Source organism: Uloborus diversus, chromosome 3 (genome assembly GCF_026930045.1).
Source record: "Uloborus diversus isolate 005 chromosome 3, Udiv.v.3.1, whole genome shotgun sequence".
NCBI lineage: Eukaryota > Metazoa > Arthropoda > Arachnida > Araneae > Uloboridae > Uloborus > Uloborus diversus.
The window spans coordinates 81,262,571-81,280,082 of NC_072733.1; the positions used below are offsets into that span (position 1 = coordinate 81,262,571).

The following is a 17,512-nucleotide window of genomic DNA, read 5'->3' on the forward strand; positions in this document are numbered from 1 at the left end:
AGTGAGGGAAAAGTTTTTTTTTTTTTTTTGCATGCTTTAGAATTGAAAAAGTTAAACATAAATTAGCTTTGGCTAATTCATCCCTTTTCCATGGATATTTGCCCATCGCTGTAACGAAAGCAACTAGAGAGCTGACTTTTTGGCACAGAAGTGCACCACTATTTTACAAACTCGTAATGATTTTATGACTTTCAATGTTTCCGAACTCCTTAAGTAGAATATTTTGTCTTAGGTGTTGATTGAAGCCAAAGGAAAGGTTTGACCGTGTTTTCAGCTATTCAAAGCCCGCTTTTTTTTTCCCTCTCTTTTAGAGGCGGCAAATTTCGAAATTGAAACTTTTTTTTTGCAGTGCTTGGATATGCAAAACACAGTTTGAAATTTTAAAATAAATTCAATTTAATTTTAGAGGCAGCAAACTACGTGATTTAAAAGTATTTGTAAAATATTAATATCTGTTTTAGTGCCACAAATTACACTACTTCAATGTTAAAAATGATAAAAAAATGCGTACCAGTGCTTGAATAATCAAAACCCAGTCTGGAATTTAACCAGAAACTCTCTTTAATTTTAAGCACTTGACAACTGTTTTTATTTTATTAAAAATGTATTATTTTATGACTAGTTAATATCGCCTAGGGCGACAGAACTACTACAGCCGACCCTGGTAAGCACATTAACAAGCACATTGACAGGCACACTGAAATAATTCGATTCAATTCAGTTGAATCGTGATATTGAGATGCAAGACATAGGCTTACGACTCAGGTTACCAAATGTGCTTGGCATTAGTATAATAAATAAGTCGGAGTCATACCAGTACAGAGACAAAATGTATTACCTTTTTTTTTTTTTTCAAACATGTGTTTTATTTGAACCGTTCTTATATTTCATGTCTATTTAATGAAATTGTTTCATAATATTTTATGTTTTTACAATGTCATTTTTTTGCTTTTATAGACCTATTGGTGCTACTCCCTTTAAAGCGTCTGTTCCACTGCCAAACTGTATGATGAAAATTTTCATTGGACGCCCGAATGAGCATAAAGTGGCCGATTATGTGAAGATTGGAGACTATCTCACGATTGTTATAAGCATTGACGAACAAGGTGTGGAAATTCTCCAACAATTCATGAAGTTATGATATTACATTTACCAATGATAATTTTAAATCACTTCACTTTCATTCAAATATTGAAGAGAGCATCTGTTACAGGAAGATATTCAATGTTTGTTAAACTCTGTTATATAATTATTAATGTTTCTCTGTATTAAATATGATGCAGATTTCTTTGCGAGAGAAAAATAATTTTTATACGTAGTTCAAACTTTTTATGATATTATCCAATCAGAATTTGTACTTTAAAATGTGCTTAATTGAATCACATAACCACAGATTATGCTTAAGCTTTTCCAGTCTGCAGGTTAATTAGTAAGCACTGTCTCAGATTACACACTATAACGGACCTTAAAATATTCCTCATGTTTTGAACATTGCATAAAAGAAACTGATGATTTACAAAAATTACAGCATAATTTTTCTTGAACCTTGTTTCCCAAATTCGGCCAAAAGATCTGATACTGTTAAGTATCAGATCTTTTGGAAAGTTATATGATATTTATCATTTGTCTGAAAGAATGGTGTGTCAATTTTACTTAAAAAACATTCTTTAGTCATTATTTACATATCTCTTACCTTGTTTGTTTTTACAGATGTCTTTGGTATGAAAGTCACAAATTGTATTGTTAAAGATGGGCTTAGCTGGTCTGAACAGCCATTGATTAATAATGAAGGGTAAGTACGAATCTGTGGCACACAGCATTAAGTATGCTTATAAATACCCCTAATCATGGACAGCTCTATTCCCTCATGCTTGTACTGGCAGTAACAATAAAAAAATAAAAATAAATAAATAAATAAGCAGCATGGGACTGCAATGAAAACTTAAAACTTAAAAATAAAATTGATGTGTGTTTAATTTCCATTTAAAATTAATTGTAGTTTCAAAAACTAAAATTTTATATTTTTAAAATTCAAAACATCAACTAAAATCTAGTTTTATGTTTATCAGCCATCCGAGCATTAATCATATACATTTTGGTGTGGTTTATTTCAGTTCGTTTGTAAAGTAAATATTGATGCAAATATAGCAAACATTTTTGAAAATAAATTCTTAGTTTGCGTTATTCGGTTTTCCATACATAAAAATAATAAACACTCCACATGCTGAACTTTCCAGGTAATCAATTTACAGCATTACCCTTCTTTAGCCGACATGCCGTGAAATTGACCAGCATGCCGGGAAATCCGAATTTCGAGGGATGCCAGATTATTTGGTGTTCATTTCGAGGGGGGAAAAAGCGAGCTTATGGATGGAAAGACATTTGGCAAAAGCTAAATGCCGATTTTTTTGCCCTGCTTTTATGCATTTAAATGTGCAACAATGCAATCTATTTTAAGTTTGGTTTGAATCATATGCAGCTGTATTAAACTGGTTTTGCATTATGATATGAAAACGTTTTGGTGACGTATTATTTGAAATTTAATTGATTTTAAATTTTTAAAACATCTATTTAAAGTTTAATTATATTTAAAAGTATAAATTAATCAATTAAGCTTCTAAAACCTTTTAAAAAAATATATGAAAAAATCAGGTTTAAATTTAAAAAATCTTTTTTAAATCAAAGAATTAAAATGTTTTTTATTTTCTCGAAAAATCGTGATTTTTTTACGCCCTCATCAGCATTATTATCATTATGTTCCAAAACTGATACTATTGCGATGTGCTAAGATTGCGATCACTGGATATCGTTAAATTAAATTCTCTATTTAAAAATTCAAATAATGGTAGATTTTTATCATCTGCAAAGTTGGTGTTGAGATCCCCACTCAAAACCATTGGCAAATCATCAAAGCTCTTCCCAATTTTATCTTGAACTAATGCAGAGTCATCTTTAAAATAAATAAATAAATTTTAATTCAAAAATTCTTGTATTGCGTCAATAGACTTAGCCGGTGAAATACAAACAGCAGCCATTACAATTAGGCTGTCCATTTGCAAAGTGGCATCGACAAACACATGTATCACAAATATCAGAAACATTATTATTTTCCCCATCTCAAAAAATACCGAAAGCGTCTAAGGAAGTTTTCACTTCAAAAATATTATGTAAGCTTAAAAATGTTTTCTTCTGGAGAAGAAATGCACTGACCCGGGTAAGGATCGAACTCACGCTCACTCAGGAATCATGATACTCACGCAGTTCCCAACGAAAGCAACGTAGTAAAGAAACTGAGAGAAGCCGCGCATGCGCTGTATTCTAAATGTCAGTGAGGTGCCGGTGTCGCCAAATGAATATTTTTCCTTACCTCAAAAATACTCCACGCGCCTCAAGAAGTTTTCACTTCAAAAAAGATGATTTCATTCGGTAAACAACAAACTCCCGATTAATTTTGATCAACCTCTCTCTTTGTGACTACGCATCTGTGTTTCTCTGTAAAAAACAAAGCAGATAAATGCTTGTTTTATATTGTGTTCCACTAAAATATTTTCCCAAGTGTAAGAAATAAGGGTTCATCCATTTTTATAATCATATTGTTAATGTTTTCAGCTGCCCTATTGATGAAGAGATCATGGGAGCTTTTGAATATTCCAAAGATCTGACAAGTGCTCATGTAACCTATCCAGCCCATAAATTCCCTTTCACATCATCGGTTTACTACCAGTGCAATGTGAAACTCTGTACAAAGAAATATGGAGGATGTGATGATGTGGTATGTAACATTTTGAATATTCTGGAATTATGCTTTGTAGTGCATGTGATGCATTATAAAGCTATAGTTCATCAATTGATATATATATATATATATATATATATATATATATATATATATATATATATTACGTACAGAAAAGTTCCGACTATCCGCGGAATAAGGTGGCACGGTAACCGCGGATAAGTGAAAACAGCGGATAATCCAAATAATAGGTAAAAAAACAATATTAGTGTATATAATAGCTAAAAATATGAATAACACTCACACATACATTTAAATTTTAGCTAAAAACTTAACATTGAATGTAAAAAATGTATGTAAAAGCTAAAAAGGAAAAACAAAGCTGAAAACGAGCAATAGCAGAATCATGAGCTTAAAAAACATTAAATGACTAAGATCATATCTTAAATTTTTACAAAAAAAGTCAGTTAGTTGTAAATTATCACCGTTAAAAAAAAAAAAAAATTATAAGACCCGCGGATAATCCGACCGCCGATAATCGGGAATTTACTGAATTAATCCCTATATGTATTGTGCTATAGGGGAAGGTCGGGGTAGTATCGGACACCTAAGCCATTTCAATCATAACACTTTTTGTTTTATTTGTAAAGAATTAGTTTTTACACTAAATTATGCTGTATTAAGTTACCTAACATAAATTGTAAACTTTGGTTTAAAAAACATGGAGTCGTATTTTTTAAACAAATTTTTGTCAAACTCTATTTTTGGCCAATTTTAAATTTTGGAGGGTTGTATCGGACAAAACATTAAAGTGTTGAAATAAAAACAAATAGTTCAGAAATAACATTTTAATGTGCAAAACAGTGAAACGAACAAAGTAGTTGGTTACATAGAATAGTATACAAGTCTAAAAATGAAAATAAGCAATATTTTTCCATAAAAGTTTGAAAAATATAGCTTATGGTTGGTTTAGGCCTAACTGAAACAAATTCATTTTACACTTTGGAACAGAAATCACATGTGTAGTAAAGACTGTCCGGTTGTAGCTTAGTACATTTTTCATGTGCCCAACCCTTACACGTTTGGCATTGGATCCAATCTTCTTCAAATGTCTCATTACAAATTATGCAGTGAGTTCTCTTCGTTTTCCTGCGGCTCATCATCATACTTTAACTTTCTTTTAGTGTTTTCTTTGTTATTCATTTTAGATTGAACTATTTTTTGTTTCTTTGGTTTGGGTTTATCCCCTTTCTCATTTTTTTGGCGCTTCTCTTCTTTTTGGGACTAAATATCTTTCACTAACTTCACTAATTTTCATTTTATTAAGTCCAACTTTTTCAATGGCTTCTTTCATACTTGTTTCTTCCCATTTATTTAGTGCTTTTTTCATTTCAACCTGTTGGACAAAGAAAAACACCGTCAGTATTTTATTTTGGTGCCAGTAACTTTGTCCGATACAACTCGAAATTGGTTTGTCCGATACAACCCGACTGTAAAGCTACAGTTGTTTAACCACCACTAGGTTATTACATAAGCTAGACACTTTTATAGCTCATAATATTTAGATTAATATACTATCAGTCTAAAGGTATAACAATGAAACAATATAACTTACTCTATGCGTAAATATATGCCCCAGAAGTTAAGTTCGTGCACTGCAATTCTCTCAACAAACAAACAACTAGCTTTGCACACCAGAACGAACGGTTGGTTTTTAACCAATATGGCCTCTGTGACTTTCTTTACCAATACGGCACACTATGTTGACCCAGTACGTGCTGCCCCTGGCAGCGGAATTAAGAAGCAGCCCTTGTCCGATACTACTCGCTGTCCGATACTAAACGACCTTCCCCTATACGTTTTATACGCATTTAAACCATGAATAATTTATTGGCAGTAATTTATTAACTGCTGTGAGTTATTTACTATGAATTTTCACTTTTATTCTTAAATGATGGTTCAGAAGAAATAATTAGCTTTCACAGTACAAGGCCGGACACTAACTTAAGACACCCCGGAATAAGAAGTTTTGGTTTTAGATACGAGGAGATGAAGTGATTGATACATTCCTAGTGTCTCTAAGGATAAGCTAGATAGGTCAAGCATTCTCTTTTCGTTATAACTATGTGATGAGTCCTAGGGTGTAAAAATATTATTTGCCCATGCATACGTATTTAGTTTATCTCTTGATTTTTTTTTCCTATAGTTGCATGGGTTTCTTGTACTTGTCTGGTCCTCCCACTTTGCCCGAGTGGGCTCATACGTAAAAACTACGAGCTTTGAAGTATAGTTTTTACAAACATAATTATTTTTACATCTATTTACCCAGCTTTCTGATCAGAATCAAATGTAAGTCACGAAAAATATTTTTATTGATTATTTGGCATGAAATTCAAAAGCATTTTACACTTTTGGCAGAGTTTAAAGCAAATGTATCGAATTTTGAATTAGTAAACTTTCTGCCATGACCATTTTCAGTAGTATTCCTCGCAATAAAATCACTTTAGTCGCTCTAATTGATTGACAATTACAATCTAGGCCATTTAAAAAAAATGTTCCTTTTTTTAATCATGGATATTCTAATATCGAATAAAATATTCTAAACTATTGAAGCAAATCGGTTCCACGAAAGCTATTTATTGCGAGAGAGACTTAAGAGGACAATTTCTTCTAAAAAAGACTCAGAGGCAAGTAGAACATTTAATCTAACCCCTTATAAAAAGAGCAATAGGCAACCCCCCCCCCTCCTTTTTTTTTCTTTTTCTTATACTACTTCTGAAAATTGGAGCCAAAAGCATTTTTCCTGCGGGGAATTGGAGACCGATCGGCGATGTTGGGACACCAGTGCATAAAAAATATTTTTAACCATTATCACTAAAAAAAAAACTGCAAATGGGCGATTCTCAAAAAAAATTCCTGTGTGCAACGCTAAGTTTTTTTATTTTATTCAAGTAACCATTAATTAAATATGGGATTAAGTGTTTTGCTTTGATAGTGTATTAAAGCATGTATTATTCCCCAATACACTGCAAAAAATAAACTGTTGTTTTTACAGTATAATACTGGCAGCTCACATTCCAAAGAAAAACTAAAATTTACAGTTCTAAACTGTAAAATTTGCAGTAATATACTGTCTTATAACAGACTTTTACTGTGAAATTTACAGCGATAAACTGTAAAATTAGAAGTTATATACTGTCTTTTAATGGAAATGCCCTGTGAAATTAACAATGACTAACTGTAAAATTAGCAGTAATATACTGTTTTTTTAATGAAACTGCCCTGTAAAATTTACAGTATCAAACTGTAAAATTAGCAGTAATATACTGTTTTAGGAATGAATTGGCCTGTAAATTGAACAGAGATAATATGTAAAATTAACAGTAATATACTGCTTTTTAATGAAATTGCCCCTGCAGAATGAACAGTAACAAACTGTAAAGTTAGCAGTAATATGCTGCGAAATCAGCTGCACTGCTCCGTAAAAGCAGTAGTATACGGTGTTATAAATGATTTGTACAGTAAAATTAACAGCAGTAAACCATAAATTAAATAGTTATAAATTCTTATGCAAAAGAGTTTTCTCCCCTATTTTTGTCTCTTTTAATAGCCGAAATCACTGCTTTTACAGCTGAAGAACAATATAGAAAAGTAAAGCAATTGATTCTGTATGTACGTTGTAGAAATCAGTCTACATACGAAATCTGTTCCTTTTCTAAAGTTTTTCAACAACAAAAATAATGTTTTAGGCTATGAAAAGCAACAAGTAAAGAAATATAAAAGCATTTTACATAAAAATAATTAACTGCTGCCAAATATATGTTTTATTGATATTAATTTCATTGTACACAAAATAAATCAATGCCCGTTTTTATATTTTATAAACACCCGTTAAAGGAGGAAAAATGGTGCTTTTTCATTTCTACAAAAAACTTTTAGCTTTTGTTGCCAACTTAAAAATTTACAAATAGAAGGAAATTGCAAGATATGGTCTGAAGCTTTATTTTAAGAACAATTATAGCCTTTTCATAAAACAAAACTTTTTGATCCATGAACGTAGTAAAAATGAGAAGTTTTTTTATATATATATAACTGAAAACATTACTTCGTATCTTCACTGAAAAAACTTTTTTCACTTTCAGCATTATTGTAATGCTAAAATGAGCAGCATAACGTGGGAAATGTTTTACAGTACGCAATCCATTATATATTTAAGTTTATTTTTAACTTTATACATACAATTCCTTGCATTTATTTTCCTTTTCTGGAAAAACAGATTATTTCCATGGTTTTCTTCTTTTTTTAATGTTATAAGTTGCACTTGTACCTACTTTATTTGAGAAATACTACTAACAAACTAACGTTATCTCACACCATATGTGCAGTATTCAGCATTTAGACTGCACAGAATGGTTTTTATTGTAAACTGAATAGTATTATAGATTAGATAATATTTGATATTATTAACCTTTTTAAGTTTACATAGATGAAAACAATAAATATGTGACAGTTCAGAATTCCAGAGCTACTAAACAGAAACAATTTTTCACTCAGTATAGTAAAATCTGTCAGGTTTATATAAAGTTTAACTTTATATTCTGTTATACTGTTTTCATGAGAAAAAACGAAACATTCACACCATTAAAAATCGCCAAACTATTTTATTTCGTATACATTACCTATAAATACAGATTATTACAGTGAAATTTTAGAAATTCATTTAAAATCGAATGCAAATGCTTTCAAGGTCAACATTTTTACACGAGCTTATTCATTCTTCTTTGTGACATCTTTGCCGACTTTGAAGCCATCATTAGGCCTTATATTATGAAAACATATGTCAAAATAAAAATTGTTAGAATCTCATAAAACTTGTAGACACCAAAAAACATACATGGAAAAATCAAATTACGTAGGTATAAAAATACGCCCTAAAATAATTAAAATTACGACTCTGAATGATCTGAAAGTAAGGTTGCCTTGAGAGTTGTTTTTATTTTGAAACTGTTTAACATTTACCTAAATTCTAATTGAACCGTTTATTTCAGGAACCAGTTAAGCGCTTAATATGTTGTTTTAAGGAGAAAAAAACTGTTTGGCAGCAATTTGCAAATTACGCATTTGTAACGGTGGTTATTAATCGGTGGTCTAGTTGAAGTACACCTAATCTGGATACTTTACATAAAAACTCAAAAAAGAAAATAATAAAGAAAATAATTTCTTACATTTTATCTTCCATGTAAAGAAATGCACTTATACTGGTTTCTGAAACACAATTAAAAAAAAATCCTTGTAATTTTCGGTATTTTTGAAGGATTTCGTAATACATATGAGACTGTTGATTAAGAATCATGTTTATTTTTTTCGATCGGATAACTGAAGTGATCGGGAGAATAACTCCTTCTATAAGTCAATAATTCCAAGTTGTCCAAAATGGGAAAGCTAACATCTTGGCCTAAAGAAAAAAATAAAAATGTTTTAAAAATGATAACACTTGTATCTAGTTTCTTCTTATAACAGGCTTCAGATTATCGGATTACAATATGTTTACTTCAAAACAATAATAAGGATGAGGTTGAGAAATATTTTTTAGGAAATGGAGCAAGGTCGATGTTTAGGACAACCAATTGGGAAATATTGGGGCATTCATTTAAAACAATGAATACTCTATCTAGCCTCTTTTAGTACCCCCCCCTCCCCCGAGTTGCTATAGTAGCACTGAAGGTCGTATATAGATGGTTTTTCTTTCTTTTTTTTTTTGGTAACCCATATTCCTTTCCAACACTTGTTAAACAGCTCAAACTATGTTGAACTGATACCAGTTTCATCTTTTTCTTTGACAGCTTCTCATCGTTAGAAATCTGAATATAAAACAAAGTGTGACGTAAAGTAATTACTTAAAACTCTGTTTGTACTTAATATGAAATATTTAACATACTTATAATTTTTCAAAATATTTTTTTTCCATATATTTTATTCCACATATGTGTTATTATATTGTTAAAATTTAATTTTTTGGAGCTTTTTTCTTAAGTACTAAGGAATCACATAAAAGAGTCTTTTGAGTTGAAATAAAATAATATCGTAAGACATTCTATCTTATGTCTCAATATTTAAGCAAATATAAGATGTTTCATTTATATTCTGTGTCTTTCAAAATGGGGACGCCCTCTCCCCCCCCCTCCCCCCAATTTGAACAGCTATCGATGTTCCCATTTAAACCATCAGCGACTATTTTTTTTTTAAGTGGCACTTCTTTTGAGAGGATTTACACAATTTATCTTAAAGTTTTTCAGAATTTTCCTGAAATCTGGAAGAAACAATTCTATATTCCCAAAATCAAGATGGCTTAGTTCAAGTCAATTCAGTACAAAATGAAAATCGGTCAGAAAAGTTGAAAGTTTTTAACAAAAGAATAAATCGTCAAACATATCAAAAAATTGAGTAAAACTGCTAGTGCCAGTTCCAATTATTAAGAAATTGTAAGTCCACATTTGGCCCGCCGTCTTTGTTGTAAACAATTCTACCCTTCTTGAAAATGCTTTGCCAGAAGACCGCACCACTTTTTAACTGTAGATTTAAACATACTCTATTTGCAAAATAACTGCTTTTTATTCACATTGCAGTAAAAATAATCAATAATTTTGTTTGATAAGTGTCACACAAGTCTGAATATGCGAAGAAAGTTTTATACGCTGTAATATATCGTACTTTAACCTTTAGTCTTTATTGTTGCTCTCATTATGAAGTTGGCTTTAAATTTTGCTCCTGTACACATTCCTTTACAAAAATACGTACAATAAATAATAAAGTACTTAACATTCTGTTTTGGTTCCTTCGATTTTAATAACATGTAAAAACAAAGAATCAGAGTGAAAAATTTAAAAAATAATGAAGAAATGTACGACCAATTTCGCTCTAGCAACAGAAATTTCTATATTCTGGTGATTCTTGAAGTGATAATATTCAACTACCCGTAAAAACCAAAATTGAACTACAAATTTAAAAAACTCAGACTTAAATGAAAAGTATGCCCGATCACATTGCAATCAAAACAAAATAAAATTCAGTTTATCTTTTTCCAATCCATAGTTCTTGATTGTAACATAGAACCTGACAAAGAGTCACAAAAATCAACTTCAGGGACCCAATATGGTCCGCAGACCGTAGGATAGGCTTCAGTGGCTAAGAACGCTCTAAAACTCAAAAGCATTTGTGATTACAAATTATATCCGTAAACACAAAAATATAAATGAAAAGAGATACTTATAAACTTCCGTTGCCGACATTCATGTCACTAAGTGAATCATCGCAACATCGTTCAGACTAGGGTCTTCCTTGAAATTCAGAGCGGAACACAACCGCGAACTGCATCTTGATAAAATGAGAAAAACCATTGTTCCATTCAGTTCCGGTCACAAGTTAAGGAAGTTCTTGCATACCACTAAACTCAAAAAAATAATATTGCATTAGTGAATAAATTGAAATGAAAAATTCAGGCGGCTAGAATGAAATTTGTAGTTTAAATTTTTTTTGAAATACCTAACCGCAACCATATCACCGGGCACAAATTCAAAATGAAATCAACTACAATTTTATTTTCTCCGTGCGCTGGAGGGAAAGGAACAAAATATTCGCTAGCAAATTCCCCCCTTCTTGGCACGCCAGCACACGGAAAAAAAGAAATACTTTAATGCATGGATGAAAAATATATTACAGGCTATCCGTTTCTGTGCGCAAATTATAACTTAGACATAATGGAATAACTGAAACATTAAAAAAAAAAAAAAAACTCTAAAAAATATCTCATTGCAATTCTGAAGTCATTGCAATTCAAACCTTACGTAAATTTTCCTTAAAAAAAGGTTTTGTGAAACAATCAGTTAAATTATTTTTAGTTTCAACAGATTTTATTCCAAATTCATTTTCATCAATCGAATTCCTTAGGAACTGGTACCCCACATCATTCTGCTTTATTTTCTGCTGTGTTATATTGCAAATCTAGAAAAATCGATCGCAACTAGAATGTCACAGTACAAAGTACTATGAATCAATCTGAAATTCTAATCTCTTTTCGTGGCCAATTCATTTAAAATTCTTTTGATCCATATAACTTCCTTAGATTGCTCACTAATTAAAATGTACTCTGCTTCCATCGTTGACAGTGCTACGCATTTTTGTTTGAATGTACCCCCACCATACTATTCGTACAATATCCAAAAAGACTACAAGCCCCCCCCCCCCCGCCATTGAAATCCGGTCGTCGTGATTGGAGGCGTAATCTGTATCAGAATGACAATAATTTATTCAATTTACAGACAAAATTTAGATTTCAGGGATCGACAAACCCTTCAGCTTGTCTCACAAATCTCATTTCTTATACCCGCATATACAGTGGTGGACAAAATTATAGACTCAATTTTTTTTCTTTTGTTTCAATTACAACATAACTCGGTTTAAATTATTTTCATTGAAGTAAAGATGAATAGTTGAAGAAATAGTTCTAAAATTAGTACATCTTATCAATTAAATTAAAAAATTCATAAAGTTAGAAAATTTGCAAATTTAATATTTTATCATTACGTGAAACCTGTGGACAAAAGTATAAACTCAGAGGTAAAAAATCCAGGATTACGAGAAAGTTTCGTTCGAAAATGTTAATTTAACGCCATAGAATGAATAAATGTTGCCTTCAGTGATTGCTAAAAGTTTTGTTTTTGGAAATTTATGAGAAACATATCAATGCACCGCTGGACAAAATTATAAACTCATTTTTTTTTTTCAATCATAATTTAACTCAGTTAAAAAACTTTTTATTCCAGTAAAGATAAATGACTAAATAGTCCTAAATTCAGTATAACTCATAAACTTTGTAAAATAAATAATTTAATTAAAAAATCTCGACTTTAATATCTTTATAATACATGAAACCTGGACAAAAGTATCAACTCAAAAATAAGAAACTCTGAAGTTTGGTAGAATTTTATTCAAATACTTAATCATTTAAAAACCAAAAATGAACCAATGCTAAATTACAAACTTACAATACTGCATAAACACAATTATAAGCTGACAAAATTTTATTTTATTATTATTATTTTTTTTTTTTTGAGTTTAATTAAGTTATATTTGCAATTACTTCAGTAAAACAAAAGCATAGATTTAGGAAAATGTAATTTTGCTATCAACATGGATAAATTGAAATAAAAAATCAATATTTGAAATGTTTTAAAAATTAACACTGCATTAAATCTAGCCATTAGTGTAAACTACAAACTTTTAAAAACGAGTTGGGCCTCCAGTTTTCTGAATTACCTCGAAAATGCGGCTGGGCATATAGATTTCACAAGAGTTTTTAACAGTTGCAGTGGCATATGGTTCCATGCTGAAAGTATTGCCCTTTTTAATTCCTCTGTGGTTTGGTACCGGTGCCGATCATGATAAACTTGGTGAACCCTGGTCCCCCAAAGATTTTCAATCGGGTTAAGATCTGGACTACGAGCTGGCCATTTGATAACTTTGATACCCCAGCGCTTGAACCATTCTTTTGTACTTTTCGCTGCTTGTACACTCGCGTTATCTGGCTGAAATAACCAGTTTCCTCCAGGAATCAGATGAGCAAAAGGTAAGAGATGATCTTCCAGTATTAATTGGTAATCTTCAGCTTTCTATCTTCCATTAAGAAATGCCAATCCTGGTTTACCATGCTGAGAGGGTTATTCATCTTTACTGGAACAAAAACTTTTTAACTGTGTTAAATTATGATTGAAAAAATGAAAAAAAAAATGAGTTTATAATTTTGTTCAGCGGTGCATTTATATGTTTCTCATAAATTTCCAAAAACAAAAACTTTTAGCAATCACTGATGGTAACATTTACTCATTCTATGGCGTTAAACTAACATTTTCGAACGAAACTTTCTCGTAATCCTGGATTTTTTACCTTTGAGTTTATATTTTTGTCCAGGTTTCACGTAATGATAAAATATTAAATTTGCAAATTTTCTAACTTTATGAATTTTTTAATTTAATTGATAAGATGTACTAATTTTAGAACTATTTCTTCAACAATTCATCTTTACTTCAATGAACATAATTTAAACTGAGTCATGTTGTAATTGAAACAAAATGAAAAAAATTTGAGTCTATAATTTTGTCCACCACTGTAGATACGCATTGCAAACATTAGTTTGGAAATGGACTCAATGTAGCTTATACACAAAAATTGAAAAGAAAGCATTAATAAAAAAAAAAAGGAAATTGCTGGAGAGAACACTTGCGAAAAGTATCCCCCCCCCCCATACCTGGTGGTTACCTAAAATAACCAGTCTGGCCTTGAAGCGCATTATTTCGTTCTGCTTATCTGTTCTGCTGTGTTTTGCCAATCTTCACTTTCTGGCGTTCTCAAACTTTGTTTCAAATTCGAAGGAATTACATCTTCGGAAATTCTAGCTTACTTGAACTACCCCCCCCCCCCCTATCTTCATCAGAATCTGATACTTTTCGTGAATTATCATCACAAGTGAAATCGAACTATTTTGGGTCACATTCAATGTTTTTTTCAGAACAATAAACCTCAGCTTCGCGATTCGACGAACCGTCGTGTCAATAGAATAATACATATCCCTGCATTCTCTACTTTACCTTTGTATTTCTTTAACCAATTTAATTCTCAACATGCTATTTCATGATTTTCAGGATATTCTTCTTCTACTTCAGATTTACTTAGCAGTGAAATAAAACTGTATTCCTTTGTTTCCCGTTCCTGTCTCCCCCCCCCCCCCGCCTAGAATTTATTTTCATCGAATTTAACATTCAGCATTTCTGTCACTTCTCGATTTTTGGAATCCCAAATTCTATAACCTTTCGCATAAAACGCATATCCTACCATGACTCCCTGTTTAGCGCTCATATCCAATTTGTTTATTTTCTGTTTTGGAAGTCCAATATAAGAAATACAGCCAAAAAACAAGTGAGTTTTTAATAGATGGCTTCCTTCCCCGAAATAGCTCAAAAAAGCTTTTGATTTTTCCTTTTAAAACCGCTCTAGTCCTAGTCCTAAGTAGTGGAAGCATATAGCTGACTGAGGCAAACCCGTTTCATTTAAAAGTGTCCTAATTCCATTCATTAATGTTGAATTTTGGTGTTCTATGACGCTACTTTGTTAACTGGAGGATTTGTTAGTTTTTTCGATTCTTATGCTTTGGTCGCTAAGGTAAATTTCAAACCCGGGGGTTCAGAAATTCCTTTCCGTTATCGGATCTTTTCCGCAAATATCTCTGTTCTCTTTTAAAAGCTGACAAAGTATTCGAAAACCTCACTTTTCTTCTTTAAGCAATAAACCGAAGACTTTCTTGAAAAATCGTCTATTATTGTGAAAATAATCCCCCCCCCCCCCAAAAGAACTCAACTGCTAAGGAACCCATCGCATTTAAATGCAAAAGATCTTACCCGGCTTTGGCTTGAATCTCCGTTACAGGTTTAAACAAAAGTCTCCGATTTTTTTCATTTCACACGAATAACAATCTGACATATTTTTACTTTTTACATGCAGTGAAAGACAGTGAAGTACAGAATCACACTTTTCAGTATTTATGATATAGTTTTTGCCTTCATAATAAACACGTTGATGCCAAACTTTAAGACTCAAACTGTTCTAAAAGTTAAAATGTAAGGAAACTGATGAGTTCAAGGTTACAAGAGTTTCAAATTCTACAGTAGTTCTCCATTGATCTACTTTTCTGAATGAGCATGTCCTTCAAGACGAATAAAATATGACAAACAATGCATAATAATGTAAATATTCTACTTTAAATTAAAAAGCAGTAATTTGGATTAGAACGCAACACTGCCAGATCAGAAATGAAAAGCTGAAAATTTTAAGAATATAGGCAGGCACGGCCTGAACTTAATTAAATATGTTGGGAAGGCGTATAATCTCAATTTGTCGAATGGAACTTACATATTTGCCGATTAATAAAATACTGGTGCATGCACGCGTTAAGTACGCACAATTAAGTACAATATCTAATGAAATTTGGACATTCGAGAATTCAAAAATTGCAACATTACAATTTTGTCCGCAAATTTGCCGAATCGTGAGATAAAAATTTTCCAATATGGAAATTTTGGGGAGGTCATAGAGACTTCCCGTGACCTCCCATCGAGTGTTTTTGGATATAGTTTCTAAAATTATTTTTATGTTCACAAGTTTCAATGGTACTAGTGCATTTTTCCTGAAGTAAAATTGTAATTTCCTGCCGACGCAAATATAAAACTTTTAAAACACAAGGGTTTCGTGTTTGTATCTAAAGATGCTTAGTTTTTATTAGTTTTTTTTTTTTTTTTTTTTTGGAGTGCTTCATTGATGATTTTTTTAATTATTATTATTTTAGTTTTGATCGATAAGTATGAAAGCTGGCTCCACATTTCTTAGAATTTTGAGTCGTTCAGACATCAGAGTATTGTATTTCCAGAGTGGCAAATTGTTTGAAAAAAAAAATCAGTAAACTTGATACTGTTCGTCACGTTGTTATTTTATTTATTTACATTTTATTCATCGAATTATGTACAGGTTATAAAAGTTACTGACGCTATAACGTAAAGTTTATCAATAAAATTTTTAAATGCAAACTGTTAAAGAATTTAAAACAGAATATAAGAAATAAAAAAAACAGAAGAAAGAAGTCAATCACGATACGATAAAAATTTACTAGAAAACATAAGAATTTAAATTTTAAGTACTCACATCCTATATAACACAAAATATAATCGTAAACAAAGTCTAATGTTCTAACTTTAAATACGACCAAAGAGGGAATTAATTTCCTTTTTAAATCAAATTTGAGTTTCAGAAAATGTTTAAAAACTATGATACGTGCAATAAAATATTCAGAATCACAACAACTACTCAGATTTTTGCTATAAAGCAATCGCTTACAACTTAACAAATGAAAGAAATTGCAAAGTCAACATCAACGAATATTGGGATACGAATTACGATTTCTATATAAACACTTATTTTACATACATTCTCGATGATAAAGAAAACTACATTTTGAGAAAAAGCAAATGAATAATATAATTAGCACTTACCTTTAACTTGGATTACAAATGAGCAGTCCTGCCTCAGCACAGCCGAAATATCAACAAAAATGGCTGTCGATACCTTGAATTCATTAGTTTATCTTCCCGTATGAAAGGAAACACCTTTTGCCCATCGTTTTGCGCAATCTAAAACATTTTTACAGTTTTTCTCTGTTATTTAGCAGAGCAGTATTAAACTGTAGGAAAAAACAGTATATTACTATGAAAACAACAATTATTTTTTGCAGTGTAGCATTATTTTTTGAAGGCTTTGGTTACCTGAAAAAATAAAAAACTTAGCGCTACGCACGGGACATTTTTTCGAGAATCGCCCAAATGTATTTTCTGCATATTTTAAGCGATAAAGCCTTGCAAAGCTGGGGTAAATTGTTATTTCAAAAAAGCGATCATAGTTATTACTTCATGTTAAAAAAAGTTTTCATGATTGATATGTTTGCTTAATGCCTTTAAATTCCCAAAGATTATTTTATCATTATTAATCTTGAAAATTCTATTATTGCAGTGCATATTCAATCATTCATTTCATACTCAATTTGACTGTTAAATAGAAAGTCAAAAGTTAACCCATGTCTTGATTCTTTTTTGATTTTGAACTTCAATACTTTTATTTTTGACAATTAGTATACAATACATTAGTCGTTTCTCATATATTTATAATATTATGCTACTT

The 17,512-nt window shown here is 31.1% G+C and overlaps 1 protein-coding gene across 1 annotated transcript in view; it reads left to right on the plus strand.

Annotated features, from left to right (window-relative positions):
* LOC129219454 (cuticlin-1-like) overlaps positions 1-17,512 on the plus strand; it is a 131,350-nt gene that overhangs the window by 107,189 nt on the left and 6,649 nt on the right. The window contains exons 6-8 of the mRNA XM_054853850.1: positions 958-1,106; positions 1,711-1,792; positions 3,610-3,772. Coding sequence (XP_054709825.1) covers positions 958-1,106; positions 1,711-1,792; positions 3,610-3,772 — 394 coding nt within the window. The remainder of the gene's footprint in view (positions 1-957; positions 1,107-1,710; positions 1,793-3,609; positions 3,773-17,512) is intronic.